Source organism: Labeo rohita, chromosome 20, assembly GCF_022985175.1.
Source record: "Labeo rohita strain BAU-BD-2019 chromosome 20, IGBB_LRoh.1.0, whole genome shotgun sequence".
NCBI lineage: Eukaryota > Metazoa > Chordata > Actinopteri > Cypriniformes > Cyprinidae > Labeo > Labeo rohita.
In genome coordinates this window covers 20,567,650-20,590,666 of record NC_066888.1, presented here as the reverse complement: position 1 = coordinate 20,590,666, position 23,017 = coordinate 20,567,650, and the positions used below count along the sequence as shown (strand labels likewise).

Genomic DNA, 23,017 nt, shown 5'->3' with positions numbered 1-23,017 from the left:
GCAAGCAGAACTGCAGCTCAAGCTAAACTAAGCGTTTTTATACTCAGGAATGACATAAATTACATGCAAACATATTTGGTTGGAAGAAAACTGTGTGGTTCATTGATGGAGCATGTGACTGTCAATATTCTGACTTTGAACATGCTAAATTTTATTTTCGGTGAGGCTTATCTAGGGCCCTATAATTTCTGCGATACAGAACACGTGGACGGAATCATGGAATCTAGTCATAAAAATTAAATTTACTAAAGAACACGAATTGTTACAGAATTTGTACAATTTTGGATAGGTCAATTTTGGTAGGTCAGTACACTTATATTAAAGGAGAAGTCCACTTGCAGAACAACAATTTACAGATAATGTACTCACCCCTTGTCATCCAAGATGTTCATGTCTTTCTTTCTTCAGTCGTAAAGAAATTATATTTTTTGAGGAAAACATTTTAGGATTTTTTTCTCCATATAATGGACTGCTATGGTGCCCCGAGTTTGAACTTCCGAAATGCAGTTTAAATGTGACTTCAAACGATCCCAAATGCGGTCAAGCGCTTGTCTTGTCTTGCACTTCCCGACCTCCGTCTTTTTACAGTTCATGACAGTTAGGGTATGTCGAAAAACTTGCATCTCATGTTCTCCCTCAACTTCAAAATCATCGTATATTGCTTTTTACCATTTTTTTGTAAAGGGTGTTTGATCTTCTTTGGGTTGGAACTTCTGTAGCGATTTTGAAATGATTTTTGAAGTTGAGGGAGAAATTGCAATTGGAGATTTTCAACATACCCTAACTGCCTTGAGCCAGAATACACAGAGTTCAGGCAGTGCAAGACAAGACGTCTCTGTGTGAATGAATAGTGCAGACGTGTGGTTTTGTTTATAAACATACAGAAACATAGCGTTTGTAGTGTTTTCAGCCTCTGCCACCTCAAAATATGAACACAAGAACACATAAACATAATCTCTAGAACTGCTCCGAGAGTAACTTCATGAGCATTTTACAGTTTCTTTTGAGAAAAACTATCATCATATACAAACAAGAACTTTTTACAGCAACCCATCAAAATAAAAGTTTGGTTTAACTTGAAGAAATTGTGACAGTATATTACTTTATGTAATGATAGTACTAGTACTAATAATACAATTTTTATTAAAACTTTATTTTTTAAGGTATATTTACTAGAACAAAATATTTACCAGAATTTATTTAACAGAAAAATGTAAATTCACAATACAGTATTTCTGAAAAAAAATAAAAATAAATAAAAAAAAAATAAACAACAAAACTGTTTAACCAAAAACCAAAAAAAAAAATTAATGGTAAACAGAATTTGGTAAAAATAATTCATAGGGCCTTAAAATGTCAATTTAACTTTAACTGTTAATAAATTGCTGTTAAATTGTGTAAGTTTCATGATTTTGATCATGATTTTGATTATTATTTATCAGAGGTTGCTCTCTCATTGTTATGAAGACTTGAGGGAGCTGAAAATGTTATGAACAGTTTTAGATGTGTCTCCTAATTTGCTTAGGAGCAGTAAACGTATGATTCCATTTTGTTGACATAGAGTCTATAAAATTTGAATAAATCTCAGGTAAACTGGTCTTGAACTAAACGGGGAAAAATGTGTTATGGGTTAAAATCACAGTATGGGTGCAGACTTTGGTATCTTAATAAGTCTGGGCACATTTTTAAAAATCTAAAAGAGATCACTAGTCTCAAAAAAATCATTAATCGCTGAATCACTATTTAATCTATTTGCTTTGAGAACATTACAAGTACTAAATTGTCAACCGGCTTTGTATTGTAGTAAAGTAAATGAGCAATGTGTATGATTTTTCTGTTTTACCTGCATCAAGATGTCCCCATTTATTTGTCAACAAAAGTCCCTGCTCATGCAAAGTGCATTATGGGTGTTGAAGCTTTTCTACCTTTATTCACCACAACACCTTTTCTGTTTATATGCAGTTTCTACTGCATAAACAGCCAACTTTTATTAAAACCCTTAGATTAAAATCTTGTCAGCTGTGAATTACCCCTTCAATACAACATTCCCATTTCAGCTAAATCCATGCATGACTGCACAGTCCATCTTTCTATCTCATATTACCTTCCCACTATTTTATAGAACTGAAATGGTTTGTTATTCCAAAAGAAACCTTCAAGGGCATGAGTTCTACTGTATCTAATCCATTGTGCTCTTCTGTGAGGTTGCTCAAACATTCATTCTGTAGCAATATACTACATCTTCCGGTGAATTTTAGGCCAGCCAAACCATATAAAGTATGATGTATGAGAATACACCCTGCTGGATCAAGATTCAGTGTTGATTCAAATACTATAACAATTTCTCTGATGGCATCAGACAAGAAGAACCTAATATGACACTGGAGAATAGAATATGTCTCGTTTTGAATTTGCTTATAAGTTCAGATAAAAAAGATATCTAAGAAATGATGTTTTCAATGGTTCTGTTCTTTTATGAATTAGAAATAATAACGAATTTACTCTCTTCGTTCCTTTTTTTGTAGGATAACGTTCTGTCATCTGCCCTTCCAAAGTAAATGGCTGTACATCGGCTCGGAACGAGGAAACATCCACATTGTGAATGTGGAGTCCTTTACGCTCTCAGGATATACCATCATGTGGAACAAAGCCATTGAACTGTGAGTGCCCCACACACACACACATTTGAAATGAAATGTAATCTCACTGAGTCCTGAAATCTGTTTTGTAATATATCATATATGTCACATCTGTCATTGTTCCTGTAGCCGTGTTATGTTTTATTTGTAACTGCACAATCATTTCAGTCAAATGCTGTTTTAAATTGTCAATTCACCTGCTCTCCCTCAATCGCTCTTCTCCGTAGGTACCACGAGTTCTTCAATTATTCATTCCAACATTTTGTCAGCAGTTTTGTTTTCCTCCCTGACCCGTTGAAAAGGCTACAGTGCCTTTGAGACCCAGACAGTGTAGACACGCGCACACACATATGCGTTTACAGGTGTCAGATCGGATCAGTGTTAGTATAGACAGATGTCCTGTCTTGCCTCTTGCTTTAGTACTTACGCACACGAACACTCGCAGACAGACTCATCGTGTCCCTTGCGACAGGAAGGGCAATTGTTGAAAGAACCGCTCCGCCCTTTGCTGTTGTACCTGTAGTGACAGACTAAATGAGCAAGTCAACGTGGCTTTACTCTAATGTCATTGAGCAGGGCATTTTCAATGTTGTCTCTCTCAAACACAAACTCACATCTATATATATATATATATATCATATGTCAATAACATAAAATTAGCATAAATCACAATTAAAGTACAATGGAAAATTATTAGGCAATACATTGAATAAATGTTAAAGGCATGTTCCACAAGAAGGGCACAAAATGAAGGAATAGTTCGCCCAAAAATAAAAATTCTGTCATTAATTATTCAACCTGATGTCGTTCCAAATCAGTAAGACCTTCGTTCATCTTCGAAACACACATTAAGCTTTTTGATTCAGTTCGAGAGCTTTCTGAGCCTGCATAGACAGCAACGCAACAGAATATCCAGGTTCTACGTCAGAATGCCGACTCCAGCTTCAGCAGCACCACATGTATGCATCATGGTACTCTCATAAATGTGCATCAAAGACTGACAGGGAAGAGAAGAAATTGTCTAATAAAGCCATTATTTCTGTTTTCTTTGCGTACAAAAAGTATTCTTGTAGTTTCATAAAATTAAGGTTGAACCACTGATGTCACATGGACTATTTTAGTTGTGCTGCTTTCTATGCGGGATCAGAAAGCTTTTGAATTTCATCAAAATTATCTTAATTTGTGTTCCGAAGATGAACGAAGGTCTTATGGGTTTGGAACAACATGAGGGTGAGTAAGTAATGATGGAAATTTCATTTTTGGGTGGACGATCGCTTAAGGCCTGAACCTTAAAAAAAAAATAAATAAATAAATAAAAATAAAATAAATATTTTAGATATTCCAATAAATTTTTTCATCAATGGCCAGTGTTGTTTTCTCTTAGTTTTCAAATTACTAAATATATGTCTAAATACAAATTAACACCAATATTTTAACACTATACATTATTACAATTAACAGTAAATAAATCTTGCACAAAAGAGAGACCATTTAAAATATAAAATAAAACACTGTATTTGTCTATATAAAATATATATGTATATATAATATTTTTTCAATAAATTGATGGACATATATATTTTTAAAATATTTTTTAGGTTGATGAATTCATCAAATAATGTTATTTATTGAGTGCCACCATTTTTTAAGGAATAATACATGTTTTCTAATGAGGAAATATCTAGCAATAACAGTGTTGAGAATAATTTGTATGTCAAAAATGTATTGTATTGTCGGCACTGATAGCCGACATATAGCGCAAGTATGCTGCTGGCGACCCGAGTTTGATTCCCGTCCCGAGGTCCTTTGCCGATCCCGCCCCCCCCTCTTCACCCAGTGCTTTCCTGTGTGCTTTCAACTGTCCTATCAAATAAAGGCAAAAGCCCCATAGATATAACTTAAAAAAAAAGATTTGTATTTGGAAATAATCAAATTTATGACGTAATTTTGAAATGCATGACAGTTGAGAAAGTTAAACACATCGGATGCATCACTATTTTTCATGCTAGATTAATTTCTAACCATAATTAATCATATATATTATATTTAAAGGGAATCCCAGGTATTAAGATTTGTATGGCTTAATATAACGTAAATGATGTCTCTTACTGAAACGTAGTAGAAAACCCATGAAAGATTTACGTTATTTAAAAAAATCCATGTCGTTTTATACATAATTTGGACTATGGGGGACGGCGTTAGTTTGATGATGTAAAATAGTTGCACTAGGTGAGCTACTGACACTACCTGTTGTTATTTTTACTGCATCACAATTGAGAATACACAACTCGGAAAATAAAATACTGATACGATGACCGCAGCTACTGAAAAAGCCTACAGATGACAATGGATATAAGCGTAAGCTTAAACCAAATGCTGTACCCCCGTTTTTTGTCCCTACAAGGATTTTCTGGATATCAAGTGAAATCATGACAAGTGCTGACATGTTTACATCCTGCCAGGATGGCATCTAGCGTTTCTTGTCTCCGCCATTTGTAAGCTCTTTCAGTAGCAGTGGTCTACTAAAATCCTCAAAGGCATCAGGGCTAAAGTGAAAAGAACAAAGACGTGGGTCTTTAGGAAGCTTTATTTCCACAGGCATCTTCTCATTCTTTTCTCCTCTTCTTATCGGCTGGAAAGCAGTGAAGATTTACATTGCTTCTCTTGTTGTTCTCCAATTGAAAATTACACCCAAAAGCCACACAATGTGGCATTGTATCAGTATTTTATTTTCCGAGTTGTACTGCGGTAAAAATAGCAACAGGTAGCAGAAGTAGCTCACCAAGGGCATTCTTTTCACATCATTAAAAAATAATGGTGCCCCCCATAGTCCAAAATATGTCAAAAACGATGTGGATTTTTTAAAAAACAAAAATCTTTCATGGGTTTTCTACTACATGTTTTAATAAAACACATTATTTATGTTATATTAAGTCTCAATAGTTGGTCCCTATATTAAAGTGTTACCAAGTGTTTTAAAGTCAGTGCTATTCAAATGCGTACGTAAACCTCCTTTTCCATAAACACACTCTCAGAATGCACTTCACAGTAGTAGCTACACCACAGCAGCTAACCAAGATGGTCTGTGCCTGTTTGAGAGAGAGAAATCTGGCATGCCACTCTGCTGTAGGCATGATAACATGGTGGTGGGTGACGTGGGCATAAGGCCAGGCATTGAGAAAAACAGTTTGTTGCTGCAGGTGTCAATAGCGCAGTGTTGTTTTAGAGTACGGGGGCATGTCGGTTGCCACTTTGACTGTGTGGGCTGTCGGGGGATTGAGGTTGGGCATAATAGAGTGGTGTGATGCCACATTGACAAGGAGACATCGAGGCATGTTAGAGGGGTTACAATAGCAGGTGGTTTAATTTTTAAGCTGTTCCCAGGTGCACAGACTGGGCGCAAGGAAACGCCAGCATGCCCTCTGGACAAACAGATTGTCTCTGCGATTCTAGTCTGTGCATGTCTTTTTGTGTGACAGTCATAAATCCAGATCTCTGCCAACAAAGACACTGATGTATGGATCTCTCCTTGGCCAAGGTTAAGCAGACAGCAGTAGGTCTTGAGGCATGCTAGGATCGTACTGTCATTAAAAAGTATATAGAGGATACCTTTATGATATTTATATAGAGTCTATTAACCGCCTGACATCCATTTCGGAGACTCGATTTGCACGACAGGTGTTACTGCTTAAAGCAAATGGATGCACTCACTTAAAATGTGAGCAAATTGCATCTTGGATTCCGCACGTGTACACGTGCATACACACAGCTGGTAGGGATGGAAGCGGATGCTGTGCTGTGTTGCTCTTTCCCTGTGGTTTTTCCTAATGACAGGAAATTAAACTTCAAGTCAACATGCGCTCTCACAATCAGAGAAAGCGTGAGAACAAGAGGTGCGTACATTTAGTGTGATAATTATTTTGGACCTCAAAAAAGGAATGTGGGTAGGAGGCTATATGTAGGTGAAACGGTGAAATTATGTAATCATAAGGTGTCTTGAGTGAATGAGACACAGTGCAGAGTGAGGGCGGCAGTTACAGAATGAGATTTTACCCATCCTATTCTTGTTGCCATGGTGATCAGTTCTCTAAAACCAGCCTGTTCCTTCCAAAGTAAGGGTTGAGGGATAGGAGGGGACTGGGGGGACGTAAATTAGGATCTCAAGGTCTGGGGAACGGAGTAGTTAACATCCGTCACTGTATCAACACGCTTGCCACCTTGACCTCTCTGTGTGGGTGCTACTGCTTCCTCCTCCCTTTCTTTCTCTGCCGCTCACTCTCTGTCCTTTAACTAAACAGTGCTCAGTTTGTGGTGAATGTAGTCGTTGACCTTATGAACTGAAATTGGTTACTGTGCCGGGTGAGGAAAGGTTCATTTCTCGATGGAATACAGTACATTACATTTTTCTTTTCAACTAGATTACTGAAGCTTTTATCATATCAGACTGATAAGATGAATACTACTACTTACAAATGGAGGCTTTAGATATATATTTTAATCTGTTTTATATCTATTCATGTGGTGATATTAGGATCTCAAATGGACATTTAGTTACATATTATTTCAAATAATTAACGTGTATTTTTAGGACTGTTGGGATTGTTTAAAAACGCAATGAAATGAAAGAGATTAATCATGCCCCCTATTCTCTATGGAAGTGTGGTAACAAGTAATTCTCAAGCTTGAAGTACCTCAATTTTTTTGTGCGTGTCTTGTGTGAACTTTGTCTTTTTTATCGGTTGAATACATTTTTTGCCATGATAATGCGTATCTCTGAGGAGGTTTTCTCAGCAAATATCGATACAGAATATGATCATGACAATATGTCATTAGAATATATGATAATCTACATATCACTCAATTTATTTAATTAACATTATGTGCTTTTAATGTTTTAGTGTTAAATGTCTTAATCACATCATTTTTATGGCTGATCCAATAAATGGCTGATATTGAATTTCTTTACTATTTTGGATCATTTTCATTGAGTTATTTTCAAACTAATATAGACTAAAATCGAATAAAGGCCTCCATTTAAAACGTAGTAATCACTTTAATCTAGTTTATGCTGGATGGTCGGGCCAGGTATCAGAAGCAGCTCGGGGCAGATGATGTAGGGCGTCGGCTTTGCGCATGTGTTGGTGAGATGGATATTTTTTACAAAAATGCATTGATTTGCTACAGGAGGCCTTTATTCACCCCCCCAGAGCTGTGTGAGGCACTTTTTATTATGGATGGATGCACTTTATTGGACTTGATTTGGACTGACGAGAAACACCCGCCCATTCAATGATAAAGCTTGGAAATGCCAGGATGATTTTTAATAGAACTTCGATTGGATTCGTCTGAAAGAGGGAAGTCATATACAACTAGGGTGCCTGGAGGGTGAGTAAATTATGAGCTATTTTCATTTTGGGTGAAATAATTTACATAATGACCAACGCAATATACCTAGCGCAATGCAAATTAGCAGTGTCGCAAATAAAGAATAAAGAAATAAAGAAGCCACAGTATGTTAAAAAGAAGAGGAGGTTTGCTAGAAGTTTTGATAGAATTGGTATTGCGTGACTCTTAGTTGAGGGTTCCAAGTTGTCTTTTATTTCCTGAAGCAAATTAAAAATAACATGGCTTGGCAAATGATAAGTTCGCATAATGTGTTCTGGCATTCCAAATAAATGTGGAAAAAATCCTCTCCCTTCTACCACGTGCTCCCTGTTCTCTGTGGTGTCTCCTCCTAGCAACAATAATTGCAGCCGTTTCAAGCGCAAAATAGTTCAAGACATGCTTTTTTTGGCCGTTAAATAATGCCAGTAATTTGACAAACACAAACGTTAGTTGAACACGTTGTGTGATTCATTTGAATAGTCTCTTCCAATAAATTTTGTCTGAAAGGGAAACTCCTACAAATGCATATTCAATAAGGTCAGGCCCAAAAATAACTGCATCCACACCTTTTCAGTGCTAATTCTTCACTGAGTGTCTTTAGTATAACATGACAGTACCATTTTAAAACTGGCCTTAAATGTGAAAACACAATGCTCAAAAATGAAAATTACACCATCATTTACTCACTTCAAGCCATCCTAGGATTATGGCTTTCTTTTTTCATATGAATACAATTGGAGTTATATTAAAAAATGTCCTGGCTCTTCCAAGCTTTATAATGGCAATGAATGGGTGTTGAGATTTTGAAGCCCGATAAAGTGCATCCTCAAGCAAACAAACAAACAAACAAAAAGTAGGTTGGGACTGAATTTTATCCATAGAGAACTGATTAAATTGTTGGATTGTTATTGTTTGCTAGTGCTGTGATCTCAGATAAGTTTACAGGGGCACATTAATTAAAAATGCAAAGATAAAAGACTTTGCGCTATTAGACGGGAAAACTTGAGTAACCAGCGGATCGATCTCATTGCACAGCATCTGAAATGTTGTTTGCCTTTAAAAGCAGTGACCGCATATATTGTATTTCATCTGCTCTCTCTAAGGCGCAAGTAATTTATTATATATAAAAATCATAATATTCAATGACTTCTACTTTTTTTGTGATATTTGGTACCGGTTTATCAGATTTTATTCTCTTCGATTCGTTGGATTGAAATGGTAAATATTCACAAATGTTGTATGCGAAATTCACAATTTTGGATGGAAACCCGGCTATTGTGACTTGAACACCCCTTTTATGTCATTTTGTAATGGTGAGCAGGTGAGAGGCCCTGTGCTACAGATTTTTATTCCCCATGTACCTGTCAGTCACATCTCAGACACCCAAAAAACACTGGAGGAGAGAGACGCAGATCAGGACCCCTGTCTGTCGAACCTCCATCACCGTAACAGACGTATAAGGCTCCGTCGCTCCTCATCACGCTGTAGCTCAACAGAATGTAGCCGGAGGGGAGAGAAGGACCCCTGTCTATGCCACGGCTGTCACCACTATAGGCGTCTAAGGCTGTGCCCGAGAGCCGTCAACAACACAGTTGGCCTGCTGGGTAGTCAGAGGGTACAAAGGAATAAGACTCCTGCCAGTACAATCAATGGCTTATGGGCGTCCACATTATTGCTAGCTAAAGTAGCTGTTATTGATGTCAAGGCAGCTTGTTTTGTGATGTATAGAGAGAAGGGTTTAGCAGACACGCTGTCTTTTTATTATTCCTGTACTTGTTAGAATGAAACATTTTGCTCTTTCCGATCTACTGGGCTGTTTCTTAACTAAAGTAATGATGGCGTATTATTCATTGGCTGCAATGAGTGGGCAGTAGTGGTCTTGTAAAATTTCTCGCTTACACCATTGTGTCCTAGGGAGATCTCAGAGCTTCTTTTATGTATTTAATGAAATTTTAACTGTGAATAATCTTGAGGTTGAAGCTGACTGTCTGAATGTCAGTGGAGACTTATACATTTCATATTTCAAAAGCCTAATGGAGTAAGTATCTGGATGGAAAAATTCAGATTAGGTTTCAGTTGGACAACATCAAATATAAGATGCCTCTATAGGAGCCTGACATGAATTATTCGATGCATTATGTAAAACCCTTTCATTTTGAACAGCTTTGCATGGCAAGAATCCCACTCTTGGATTTTGTGATGTATTGTTAAAGAAGACATTCCCATTTTAGTGGCGATAAATCTCTATGATCCCAGCTAGTGCTGGACTTCTTGTCTAAACTCATGCCATCAAACCTTTTGGGGAATTTGAATTGTTTTGAAAAACTCTCAAGATTGAATATATCATGGTTTTATTTGTGAAATGGTTTGTTCTTTTATTAAGGATATTTGGTTTTGTGTTTCAGTGTCTTTATGCTATCTGTGGGATACTTGTGTGTTAGGAATATGTGCTGGTGTGTGTTGAAAGGGATTGTCATCCCATAGAGAGTCTGTAGTAACACGGCTATATTTGTAGTAATAGCCAAGAATATTTTTCTTTTATGCTAAAAATCATTAGGATAAGAAGTAAAGATAGTTTTTAAGGTAAATACTTGTATCTCGGCCAAATGTTGTCCTATGTTAACAAACCATACATAAATTGAAAGCTTATTTATTCAGATATTAAGATATTAAGATATAAATCTAAATTTAAAAAAATGACCCTTATGACTGGTTTTATGGTCCAGGGTCACATATGTAGTTTTCATTTTAGAAATGTTTGATAATGAATCTTTTAATTATTAGTTGTATGACATATTAAACTTTCCAGTTGAACTGATTTATTCAATCTTTGGTGGATGCTGGGAAACATACTCATTATCACAATCACTTTTTAATAAATTATTATTCAATCAGCATATTAGAATGATATTAGAAGGAACATGTGACACTGAAGACTGGAGTAGTTGCTGCTGAAAATTCAGCTTTACCATCACAGAAATAAATTACATTTTTAAATATATTAAAATGAAATGCTGTTGTTTTAAATTGTGATAATATTTCACTATATTATAGTTTTTTTACTGTATTTATTTTATTAAATAAATGCGTCCTCGCCGAGACTTACACTGCCCATCAAAAGTTTGGAAACGCCCTAGAAAAGTGGGGTTTTGGACAATATTGGCATGAATCATTTTCATTTCATTTTTTTAATTTGTGATAATTTTGCACTGATGAGGGACAACACAAACTACGAAAACATTTTATTACATAAACAGTTTATATAAAAAATTATATTTTCGATTCATCAGAATATCCACCTTTAGCAGCTGTTGCAGCTCTGCATAATCTGGGCCTAAATTCATTGTATTCTATACTTAATTGGCAATCCATTGTTGAAGCTGTTAAGGTGTGCTGACCCAAAAATCTTTTAAAAACCTGGGCCAAGTTTAAACCAGTAACCAGGCATCACAGCTGGCAAAGGGGCATGTCTGACTTTGACATGTATATATTTCCATATCAAAATGAAAATTATTATTGCTGGTCTTCAATGATAATGTCAAGTTACTTTAATGTATTTGCACCAAAAAATGATAAGGATTTATGCTGATATCGTCTATAACCACACTTTGCCAGGGGTGTTTCCAAACTTTTGGAGGGCAGTGTATTTTAAAACAAAAAATCTTACCAACCCCAAACATTTGAACTGTAGTCTCTCACACAGTCAAACACACACACATCCCCAAGGATCCATTCCTCACTGTCTTCATACTGTATTTCCTGTTATGTGTTTGAACTCCTCTATCCTGCCTCCTCGACTAACACCAATCCCAAACCTGTGTTTCTTTTGCAGGTCCTCCAAGGCCCACCCTGGCCCAGTTGTTCACATTAGTGACAATCCTATGGATGAGGGCAAGGTAAGGCGATGCCTACACAGCTACATGAAAACAAATCAACACTTCCTGACATGAATAATTCATTTCCCTTCACACAGAGCTCTTGTTCTTTCCATTCTGAACTCATAAGACATTTCTTTCCTACAGTGCAGCACAGTTCATAATTGGGTCTAATCTCACACAGCTTGTTAGCAAATTATGTTGTTTTTGAAAACAAATGATCGAGGAGATATGAAGGAGATGAACAAATGCTCCAGCTACTTCCAAATGCATCTTTTTAGACATTCATTTTACCTTCGCTAATTGCCAGCGCACAGTCAGATGGGAGCAGAGAGACCAGCAAACACCTGCTGTGGTTTTGCCTTCGTATGGATGACAAACTGTCTGTCTCTTTTTCTAGCAGCTGGGAGCTCCTCATAGGCGCCTTTACAGTGGTGATCCACTCTCTCTCTCTCCCTCCCATCCCACTTCTGCCCCTGAACGGGGCATCGATCCATAACAGGTCCACTCAATTCTTAATAGGTCTTAAAGTCCTTAGACACATTGTCCTTCCCTCTTGGCTGACAGAACTCTGACACTTTATCAATTCACAGACTATCACTGAATCTTTAAAAACAAAGAGGCTTTGAGCTCAGATGACAGGAGACATGTATTTTTTAAAAGATATTTTGATGAATTTTTTGACCACTCATTTCCATGCATTTACAATAAAGGAATAGTTCACCCAAAAATGAAAATTCTTTCATGAATTATTCACCCTCATGTCGTTCCAAACCACTCAGACTTTCGTTCATCTTCAGAACACAAATTTAGGTATTTTTGATAAATTCCGAGAGCTTTCTGACCTTTCATACACAGCAACACAACTACCACGTTCAAGGACCAGAAAAGTAGTAAGGACATTGTTAAAATAGTCCATGTGACATCAGTGGTTCAACCGTAATTTTATGAAGCAACAAGAACAATTTCTTCTCTTCTGTGTTAGTCTTTGACACAACACAGAAAAGAAGAAATTGTTCTCATAGCTTCATAAAATTACGGTTGAACCACTGATGATGGAAATAGTTGAATGAAGTCTTTTTTTATGTCTTTGCGCACAAAAATAAGGTTGAAACACTGATGTCACATGGACTATTTTAATAATATCCTTACTACCTTTCTGTGCCTTGAATGTGGTAGTTGCTTTGCTGTCTATGCAGGGTCAGAAAGCTCTCGATTTCATCAAAAATCTCTTAATTTGTGTTACAAAGATGAACAAAAGTCTTATTTTTTTGGAAAGACATGAAAGTGAGAAATTAATGACAGGATTTTCATTTTTAGGTGAACTATCCCTTAAAAAACCACCAGAAATGTATCTTAAAAGTCATACAGTAACTATGTGCAGTACAGGATGAAATTGAAGTGTAAAACAAAGAAAATTCCCAGAAAAACACAGGTTTGTAATGGAAATGAGAGCTTGTTTCTCTCATAATAAATGTAGAGTTGAATTATGATGATAACAACTTGTACATTTCTTCCATATTTTGAGCAGAATGTTTTGCCTGATTCATTGATTTTGCTCAAGTATGAATAAATGTTTGTTTTGGATTAACAATCAGATGAAATGACTTGAATTTTCTCTAACAACTATTTAATGTTTACTTTGATGAGACACATCATTAACTTTCAGATTTACGTTGCCTCCTGCATGAACTCGGATCAGTTTACAGGTCAGGCTCAACAGACTGATGGCCTATTTTCCTTCTTTTCTTGTTCTCCCCACATCTTTCTTCTTGTTTCAGCTCATAATAGGATTTGAGGCTGGGATCGTAGTGCTGTGGGATTTGAAATCAAAGAGAGCTGACTACCGGTACACTTACGACGAGGTATGTATTGCCCGACAATGTTGTTTTCCAGGCTCCTGCCGCCTGCAGTGGCACAAATGCCTAGAATATGGAAATGCGTTGCACAAATATTCATGAGATGTTTTGATTTTAATAATGGACGCTGATTAGATCTCTTTAAGTAGGCACATAGTGTGTTCAGCTTGGCGCTACAGCATCAAAGGAACATTAGTATTTGAGAAGAATGAGTGGCAGTGTGTGGTGTATTTGGATGCTAAATTTGCCCTATTCTTAATCATTCATTCACAATGGTACAATTCAATGGTCTTTTTCTGGAATGTTTTAAAAAGTGGACTTATAGGTGAGTTCACATCCAGAACCAAAATTTACAGATAATTTACTCACCCCCCTTGTCATCCAAGATGTTCATGTCTTTCTTTCTTCAGTCGATAAGAAATTATGTTTCTTGAGGAAAACATTTTAGGAATGTTCTCCATATAGTGGACTTCAATGGTGCCCCCAAGTTTGAACTTCCAAAATGCAGTTTAAATGCAGCTTCAAATGTCTCTAATCAATCCCAGCCAAGGAAGAAGGGTCTTATCTAGAGAAACGTTCGGCCATTTTCAAAACAAATTGACAATTTATATACTTTTTAACCTCAAATGCTCGTCTTGTCTCATCTCTGCAATGCGTATACGGGTCAATATAGTTGGGGTATGTCGAAAAACTCCTACATCGCTGTTTTACCTTTTTTTGTAAAGGGTGTATGATCATATTTGCATGTTCAGTTTGTAAAGACTGGGTCGGTACTTCTACAGCAATGTAGGATAATTTTGAAGTTGGGGAAGAAAATGAGATGGGAGTTTTTCGACATACCCTAACTGTATTGAACCAGAAAAAACAGAGATCACGCAGACTTAGACGAGACAAACGTTTGGGTTTTTTTCGTCTAGGATCGTTTAGAGCCATTTGAAGCTGCATTTACCTGCATTTTGGAAGTTCAAACTTGGGGGCACCATTGAACTCCATTATATGGTGATAATTCCTGATTTTTTTTTTTTGTCAAGAAACATAATTTCTTATCGACTGAAGAAAGAAAGACACAAACATCTTGGATGACAAGGGGGTGAGTAAATAATATGTAAATTTTTGTTCTGGAAGTGAACTTCTCCTTTAACATCCAGTTTTCAACCACTGAAAATTGGTAATATTCAACAATCTGAAAATGGAGCCATATTGAGGCCCCATATCTCTGGGAATGAACAGTGTAGGGCCTTGAAAATGACGATTCTGAAAGAAAAGTTTATTAAAAACTGAAATCTAAATTCGTATTGCAATATCTTTAATACTTCTTGAGTTATATGCATGCAAACTTTGGAAAAAAATATTTATGGCACTCAGACAGGTATGTTCAGTGCAGTAGTTTTGACAGAAGAAAACAAGATACATCTCTGGTTTCAACATTATTTGTTCTTCAGACATTTTAAAAGAAAAGAAGTGTTGTATTTGTGCAGAGTAACCCACATTTGGTTTTTCACTACTGAAAATCTGTACAATTTACTCCTGGAGCCATACTGAAATTCCAATATCTCTGAAACCAAATCATATAGGGCCTTAAAAATGAACATGGCTAAAGAAAAGTTTGTTGAGACCTAAATCTAAAAGGGCATTAAGATATCTATAATACTTCTTGAGATACAGACATACAAGCTTTGAAAAAAATAACTTCGTAAGTGCTGTTTCCCTATTTTTGAATGGTCACCATTGGCACATAATGCAACAAAGATTGCTAAAGTCAATAGATTTTACTAACAGACGTACCAATCTCTGTGTAAAAATAACATTATGATGCATCCATCTTTCTAAAGTCATTTTTACACCCCATGATTTGCCTCTAACTCTGTTGAAAATTGACATTTTGACCCCCTCTACAAAACAGTGGATTACTCAGTAAATATTAATCCATGACATTTAATATTTTAGCTATTTTTTTTCTTTAGGAAAAAATATGAGCCAAATCAAAAATTTGAGTAGGGGGAGTTTTTGAAATTTGGTTAAACCAAATTACCGGAATGACCTAGTAATACTACCAAAACATCCCAAAAATCTGGATGAACTTTGAGGAATGTCCCCTTTCAGCTGTGCTATGCCTCTAAATTTATTCATCCACTCATTGGCTCAATATCTCTTAAATTGGTTCAAAACATTTCATTCCAGCTTTTTAAATGTTATTTATTTATTTATTTTTTCCAGAAATAGTCTTTTTGTATGCATGTCCTGGAAATTATTAGCATGCATCTGAAAATCCCCTGTAGAATATACAGTTAATCTGCCACTCCAGTTTAAGCTGGTTCGATGGCTTTTGTCAACAGTGGCAGCCAGCGTACATTAGTTATTATGATGAGCATGATGTGCCCAAAGCAAAGTGCAAAGGAATTAAAACCGACACACACTCTATTTTTTTTTCCCCCAGACATACAAGCACACACACACACACACACGTCAAACCCATCTCTTATTGTAACTCCCTCATTGCTCTGTTGCTGTATGTGTGTGTGTGTGTGTGTGTGTGAGAGATAGAGTTAATTTCTCAGAGGACAACTCATCTGTACCCTGATGAATGACTGTGCCTAGCTGGATGTCTGATTTATTCCTGCCTTCATTTAACTTGATTGATTAGTACAGCAGAGATAAATGTCCTACAATTCACTACTCCATTGGGGTAGCAAGGTGTCATTTTGACTCAGCACAGAGTCACACTCGTACAATGAAACACCAATGTCCGTCAGACCCCCCATAGTGGCTTTCTGTTTATAATTATGAAGAGGAGACCAGGAAAAGGCTCAAACAGGTTGATCAGACTGTCTTTAGTTATGCAGATGTTGCCTGGGAACCTTTTTATCTTTGAAGGGGTCACAGAAGTGCAATAGACAGCAGAATTAACATCATATCAGATCATGGGAAGCTATTAGTGCTGAAGGGGTCACTGAGGTGCATTGAGCAGTAGAATTAGCACTGAGGCGGCCAGGGGCTATGCTGTTATAGATGGATGGAAATGCTGAAATAGGGATAAGGAAAGCATCAGTGCAAGTAGCATAAAGGACATATTGTATGGACACTGTATGGAAAGATTTGAATAATCTTCTATCACATCTTTAATTTTTTCTTTGTATGCATAGAGAGATATAATTAAACTACATTTTTACATTATGTTCGCTGTAGTAGCTTACAGAGTGATTTCTAAAACCCTCCACCTTCCCCAGCTCCACCTGTATTGATCTGCCACGAGTAGTTTCATGTATGTTACATACTTTATGGGATGTCATTGCTTTTTGGTTGCTAGGATGATTAGGGTTGTTAGTTACTAGGGTGTTTTTTTGTCCCAAGTCAAAAGAGATATTCTGGTTTCTAGATACGGCTCAGGTTGCTGCCTCACTGTAAGTGTATGATGTTTTCCCTTTGAAAAGTAATAGTACACCTCTGCTCAACAAACCACATAATTTGAAGCACAAAATGGATTGTTTAAATCCCTAACTGTAAATAATGAGCAACAGTAGTATTGATGATTACCTTAGAAAGCGCTTGCTGTAATTAATATATCGTTTTTTTTTATGTATACACATCTATAGTAGTAGTTATATGGCCAGCTGACCTTGTTCCGGATGGCTTGACGTTCACTGCAGGAATGATGTGTTTTGTGTGTGTGAGGGCAGTGGCAGCAATATTTTTGGACTGAAGAGGCGGGTTGTGGCTGCCTGCAGTAAAGCCAGCAGACCTCTTTAGCTCTAATTGGGCCTCTGTGTGCGTGCATGTGTCAGAGGTATGACAGTGTCACAGTTCCCTGTCTCTGTGGGTATCTCCAAGAGTGTGACGAAGAGAGAAAAGCATATAGAGGATAGAGTAGCGGGGAGCAAGAGGTCTTGGTATCTTTAAGGTCTTGTTAATAAGGCAGACTGCTTATCTTTCAGACCTTTCTCAAGGTGACACACACATGCATACAGTCATCCCACATGTTCTTGTCAATGTATGAGTGTAATTATAAGTCGGAGGCTATGGAGTACTAGTGTACTGCAGGGTATACAATGATATAACCAATGATATTTATAATTTCTGGAGCAATCCATTTGTTATCATTCACATTTATGAATTTTAGGAACCAGCCCCTGAAATACAGTTGAAGGCAAAAGTTTACATACACTTTGCAGAATCTGCAAAATGTTAATTATTTTACCGAAATAAAGAGTGGTCATACAAAATGCATGTTATTTTTTATTTAGTACTGACCTGACTACGATATTTCACATAAATACATTTACATAGTCCACAAGAGAAAACAATAGTTACATTTATAAAACCCTGTTCAAAAGTTTACATACACTTGATTCTTAATGCTGTGTTGTTACTTGAATGATTCAAGTGATAGTGATAGTTGATCACAAGTCCCTTGTTTGTCCTGAACAGTTAAACTGCCTGCTGTTCTTCAGAAAAATCCTTCAAGTCCCACAATTGATATGGTTTTTCAGCATTTTTCTGTATTTGAACCCTTTCAAGCAATGACTGTATGATTTTGAGATCCATATTTTCACACTGAGGACAACTGAGGGACTCATATGCAACTGTTACAGAAGGTTCAAATGCTCCAGAAGGAAAAACGATGCATTAAGAGCCAGGGGTTGAATTTGAAGATCAGGGTAAATTTAACTTATTTTGTCTTCTGGGAAATATGTAAGTATCTTCTGTAGCTTTTGAAGGGCAGTACTAAATGAAAAAATATGGTATTTAGGTATTTAATGTTTTACCTAAATATAATTTTGTTTTTTTTTTCATTTTTTTCATCTGTAGCTGCCCTTCAGGAGCTACAGAAGACAAAATAAGTGAAATTTACCCTAATCTTCAAATTAAAAAAGCTAACGGGGCAGTTTAACCATTCAGGACAAAGAAGGGACTCATGATACCAAATATCACTAAACAAACAAACAAAAAAGCAGCTGTGGATCATTCATGTAACAACACAGTATTAAGAATCAAGTGTATGTAAACTTTTGAATGGGTCATTTTTAAAAATTCAGCTATTCAGCTAATAATATTAATGTTGTTTTTTTAATATATGAGACATTTTAAAGAGTAGTTTGCTACATAACCATATTCCCAGTTGACTGCTTATGCGTTTCCACAAGTGCTCCTCAGTTGATGCACAAAAATAAAATTAAATAGGTTGTGTTTTATCTAATTCTTGTTGTAAATCATAATAGTCTAGTAAAATATTGATAAAACCATGGATGATATTAAAGGGATAGTTCACCCAAAAATGAAAATTCTGTCATTAATTACTCACCCTCATGTCGTTCCAAACGTGTAAGACCTTTGATCATCTTCAGAACGCAAATTAAGATTTTTTTTGTGAAATCCGAGAACTTTTTTACCCTGCATAGACAACAACGGTACTACCACGCCCAAGGCCCAGTAAGGTAGTAATGACATCGGTAAAATAATCCATGTGACGTCAGTGATTCAACCTTAATTTTATGAAGCTACGAGAATACATTTCCTGTGCAAAGAAAACAAAAGTAACTACTTTATATAACAATTTCTTCGCTTCCCTGTCCCTCTCTCGTTACTCTCATATATGCACATTAAAGACTGACACAGAAGAGAAGGAATAGTTTAAAAATGAAATCAAGGTTGAACCAGTAATGGACTATCGATGTCCTTACTACCTTTCTAGGCCTTGAATGTGGTAGTTCCATTGCTGTTTATTGATGTCAGTTGTTTAGCAAAAACACATTAATGCTGAATATCTGTGTTCCACAGCCATATGCTCTGTACCTTCAGTACATATATTATGCAAGCAACATAATCCTTCCTAATCATCGTCAGGTGTTGTGAATGTAGCTGTGCTTAAGCATATTTTTGTGTGGGTGTGTGCATGTGTGTTCATCTGACTCCTCCTCTCTGGATGCTCCTGTAATGATGTTGCACTCGGTTTATTGATTAGTTAGGTCTGCTGAGGTTCGTCCCCACTGTCTGCCGGAGACAGAGATAGAGCCGCCATCATTATGCTAAACAAGAGGAGACTGCGCTTAATTAGAAAATAATGAGAACTCTCTTTCAGCCTTCTTTGTGCTTTCGCTGGCTCCCTTTTCTCTCGATACATCAGTCTCATGCTGTGCATTCTCTCTCTTTCTTTTCCCCTTGATTCAATTCTGTTCCATTCATTGTGCTATATTGGCCTGACTGTTTTCCCCATAGTATTGCCAAAGCCTTCAGTCAATACAACAACAGTACAAAACAAAGCTATATAAAGAAACAAAGCTTCTGATGTGCAACAAAAGAAATTATGGGAAGGTTAATATGTTATGTTTCAGTATATATGCTTTACTGCTACAAATTGTTCAATAAATGTTGTTCTTTTGAACTTCTTTGAACTGTTCTTCAGGAAATACTGCAAATTTCAAAACATCACAAAAATATTATGCAGCACAACTATTTTTAACATTGATAATAACATGTTTTTAAGCACCAGCTGTTAGGACTAGTTCTGATTGTAAATAGCTGACAGTATGTGAATTCCAGAAATATTGCCAAGGGAAATGTAGCATTGTAGATTTTATCAACTCAGTTCCATTACCAAAATAGCTTAACAACATGATTTTAAAACCAGCTACTTTAGGCTATGGGTTCAGTTCTGTATTAAATAACGCTTGGATGTAAATGTGACTCCTCTCCTCATGTTTTCTGGATAGAGCCACAGCAGAAATGCTGACGGTCTTAAAAGCGTGCCGCAATCTTACTGTTGTGGTTGCACTGAAGCCACAGATGCAGAATGTGTTTAATAGGCCTACTAGCTTCACTATTTGTAGCAATTCCATAGCTTAACACAAGAAAGACAGTCTTTCTTTATATCACTTATCCCAGCATGGCTCTTTTAACCTGGGTAGGCGCAACTCAGACCCCTGGGTCATGTTTTTGAGCATAGTGAGTCATTATTAGGAAATCTCCCACTGAGTTGCCTGTCCTAATGCAAGCATTGCTAACTTTGATGTCCTGGTCTTTTTCTTTCTTCTCACTCACAGGCGATCCATTCTGTGGCCTGGCATCACGAGGGGAAGCAGTTTATCTGTAGTCACTCAGACGGCACACTGACCATATGGAATATAAAGTCCCCAGCCAAGCCCGCACAGACAATCACGCCACACGGTTAGTGATTCTTCTCTCTTTCTGGCTCAAACACGCAAACTCATTTTCTTCAAATTCATTTTTCGTCAGGATAAGAGTTGCAAAATTAATTGCTCTTATGTCTGTTTCACAAGGCTGTATCACACCTCTCTCAAAGACTTGTTAATTCAGGATTGCAATTTGATTTTTTTCCTCCCCCTCCTTCACAAAGCAGCTTAAAACAATCACCTCCCCTTCCCTGATTTCCATTTCAAGTGAAGCTTTAATTTTCATTTTCATTTTGTTCCTCCATGGAGACTGCCTGTGTTCTGGTCTTTAGTGATGAGTGAGGTGAGGTCATGCTCCTCCTTTTGGTGCATGTCCTTGCCTGCTCTATTGAAGATACTCCACTACGGTCCTCTCGTGATACAGGAAACCCCTCAGCCTCCGTGAGAAGAGAACATCAGACAGATTTAGAAAGAAAGAAAACTAATTGGGAAAAGCCGTAAAATATTGTTAGAAGCCTGCTGAGAAAATAATATTTGGTGTTTTCAATCCATAGGCATTAGTAGGCCCTATTTAGGGATTTAGCCCTGCTGTCTTTTATCTAGCCACACAAAAAATCTGAGACTAATCTGCTCCATTTTAATTTCTTAGGCAGATGCAGTATTTTAATTGATATGTATATTTAAATATATAAATAAATAAATTCATTTGTAAATTATTTTAAATGCAATTTTTTAACTAAGATTTTTAGTTAGATTTTAATAGCTTTAGGATTGTCGTTCAACGGACTGCTTTTAGGGTAGACGAAAATTACATAAATCAGTATGTTTCGTAATGAACATTTCTTTTTGTTATGAAAGAACTTGCGTAGTTCTTCTGACACGCTTCCTGTCTGTGGGAGAGGGAGGCTCTTTTCCAAATTCCACCCTCAGCCTGTGCAGCCTTCCTTCCTGTCCACTCTTTGGTGACATAATGCTTAATAGACTGTTGGCTGTGAAGTCTCCTACTAAAATGCCAAATTACAATTTCTGTCTTTTAAGTTTTGAAAATTTACAGGAAGATTTGTGGCTTCACTCTGTTGCATATGAAGCCCCCTGCTTGCTAATACACCCCTAAAATGAACAGTGTTTCACATCTGAGAAAAAGACCAGCCCAACTTCCTTTTTCAATCAGAAATACAGTTATTACAGGACAATACAGGACAAAAGTTTACATACACCTTGTAAAATCTTAATTATTTTACCAAAATAAGAGGGATCATACAAAATGCATGCTATTGTTATTGAGTACTCACCTGAATAAGATATTCACATAAAAGATGTTTACATATAGTCCACAAGAGAAAATAATAGTTGAATTGATAAAAAATTATCCTGTTCAAAAGTTTACATACGCTTGATTCTAAATACGGTGTTGTTTTTTTTCTTTTTGTTGAGTTCCTTCTTTGTCCTGAAAAGTTAAACTCTCCACTGTTCTTAAAAAAAATCCTTCAGCTCCCACAAATTCTTTGGTTTTTCAGCATTTTTGTGTATTTGAACCCTTTCCAACAATGACTGTATGTTTTTGAGATCCATATTTTCACACTGAGGACAACTGAGGGACTCATATGCAACTATTACAGAAGGTTCAAATGCTCACTAATGCTTCAGAAGGAAACACAATGCATTAAGAGTCGGGGGGTGAATTTGAAGATCAGGGTAAATTTAACTTATTTTGTCTTCTGGGGAACATGAAAGTATCTTCTGTAACTTTTGAAGAGCAGGACTAAATGAAAAATGGTATTTAGGCAATCATTATTCATTCTTTTCAAAAGTTTACACCCCTGGCTCTTGATGCATCATTTTTCCTTCTGGAGTATCAATGAGCATTTGAACCTTCTGTAATAGTTGCATATGAGTCCCTCAGTTGTCCTCAGTGTGAAAAGATAGATCTCAAAATCATACAGTCATTGTTGGAGAGGGTTCAAATACACAAAAAAGCTGAAAAACCAAATAATTTGTGGGACCTGAAGGATTTTTTTTAAGAACAGTGGGCAGGTTTTACTGTTTAGGACAAACAAGGGACTCATGAACAACTATCACTAAACAAAAAAACAGCTGTGGATAATTCCAGTAACAACACAGTATTAAGAATC

At 36.6% G+C, this 23,017-nt stretch overlaps 1 protein-coding gene across 4 annotated transcripts in view; it reads left to right on the top strand.

Annotated features, from left to right (window-relative positions):
- stxbp5a (syntaxin binding protein 5a (tomosyn)) overlaps window positions 1-23,017 on the top strand; it is a 110,986-nt gene that overhangs the window by 56,124 nt on the left and 31,845 nt on the right. For all 4 annotated transcript variants that reach the window (XM_051138365.1, XM_051138364.1, XM_051138363.1 and 1 more), the window contains exons 5-8: window positions 2,526-2,660; window positions 11,857-11,920; window positions 13,681-13,764; window positions 20,796-20,919. In XM_051138365.1, the coding sequence (XP_050994322.1) occupies window positions 2,526-2,660; window positions 11,857-11,920; window positions 13,681-13,764; window positions 20,796-20,919 (407 nt within the window). The remainder of the gene's footprint in view (window positions 1-2,525; window positions 2,661-11,856; window positions 11,921-13,680; window positions 13,765-20,795; window positions 20,920-23,017) is intronic.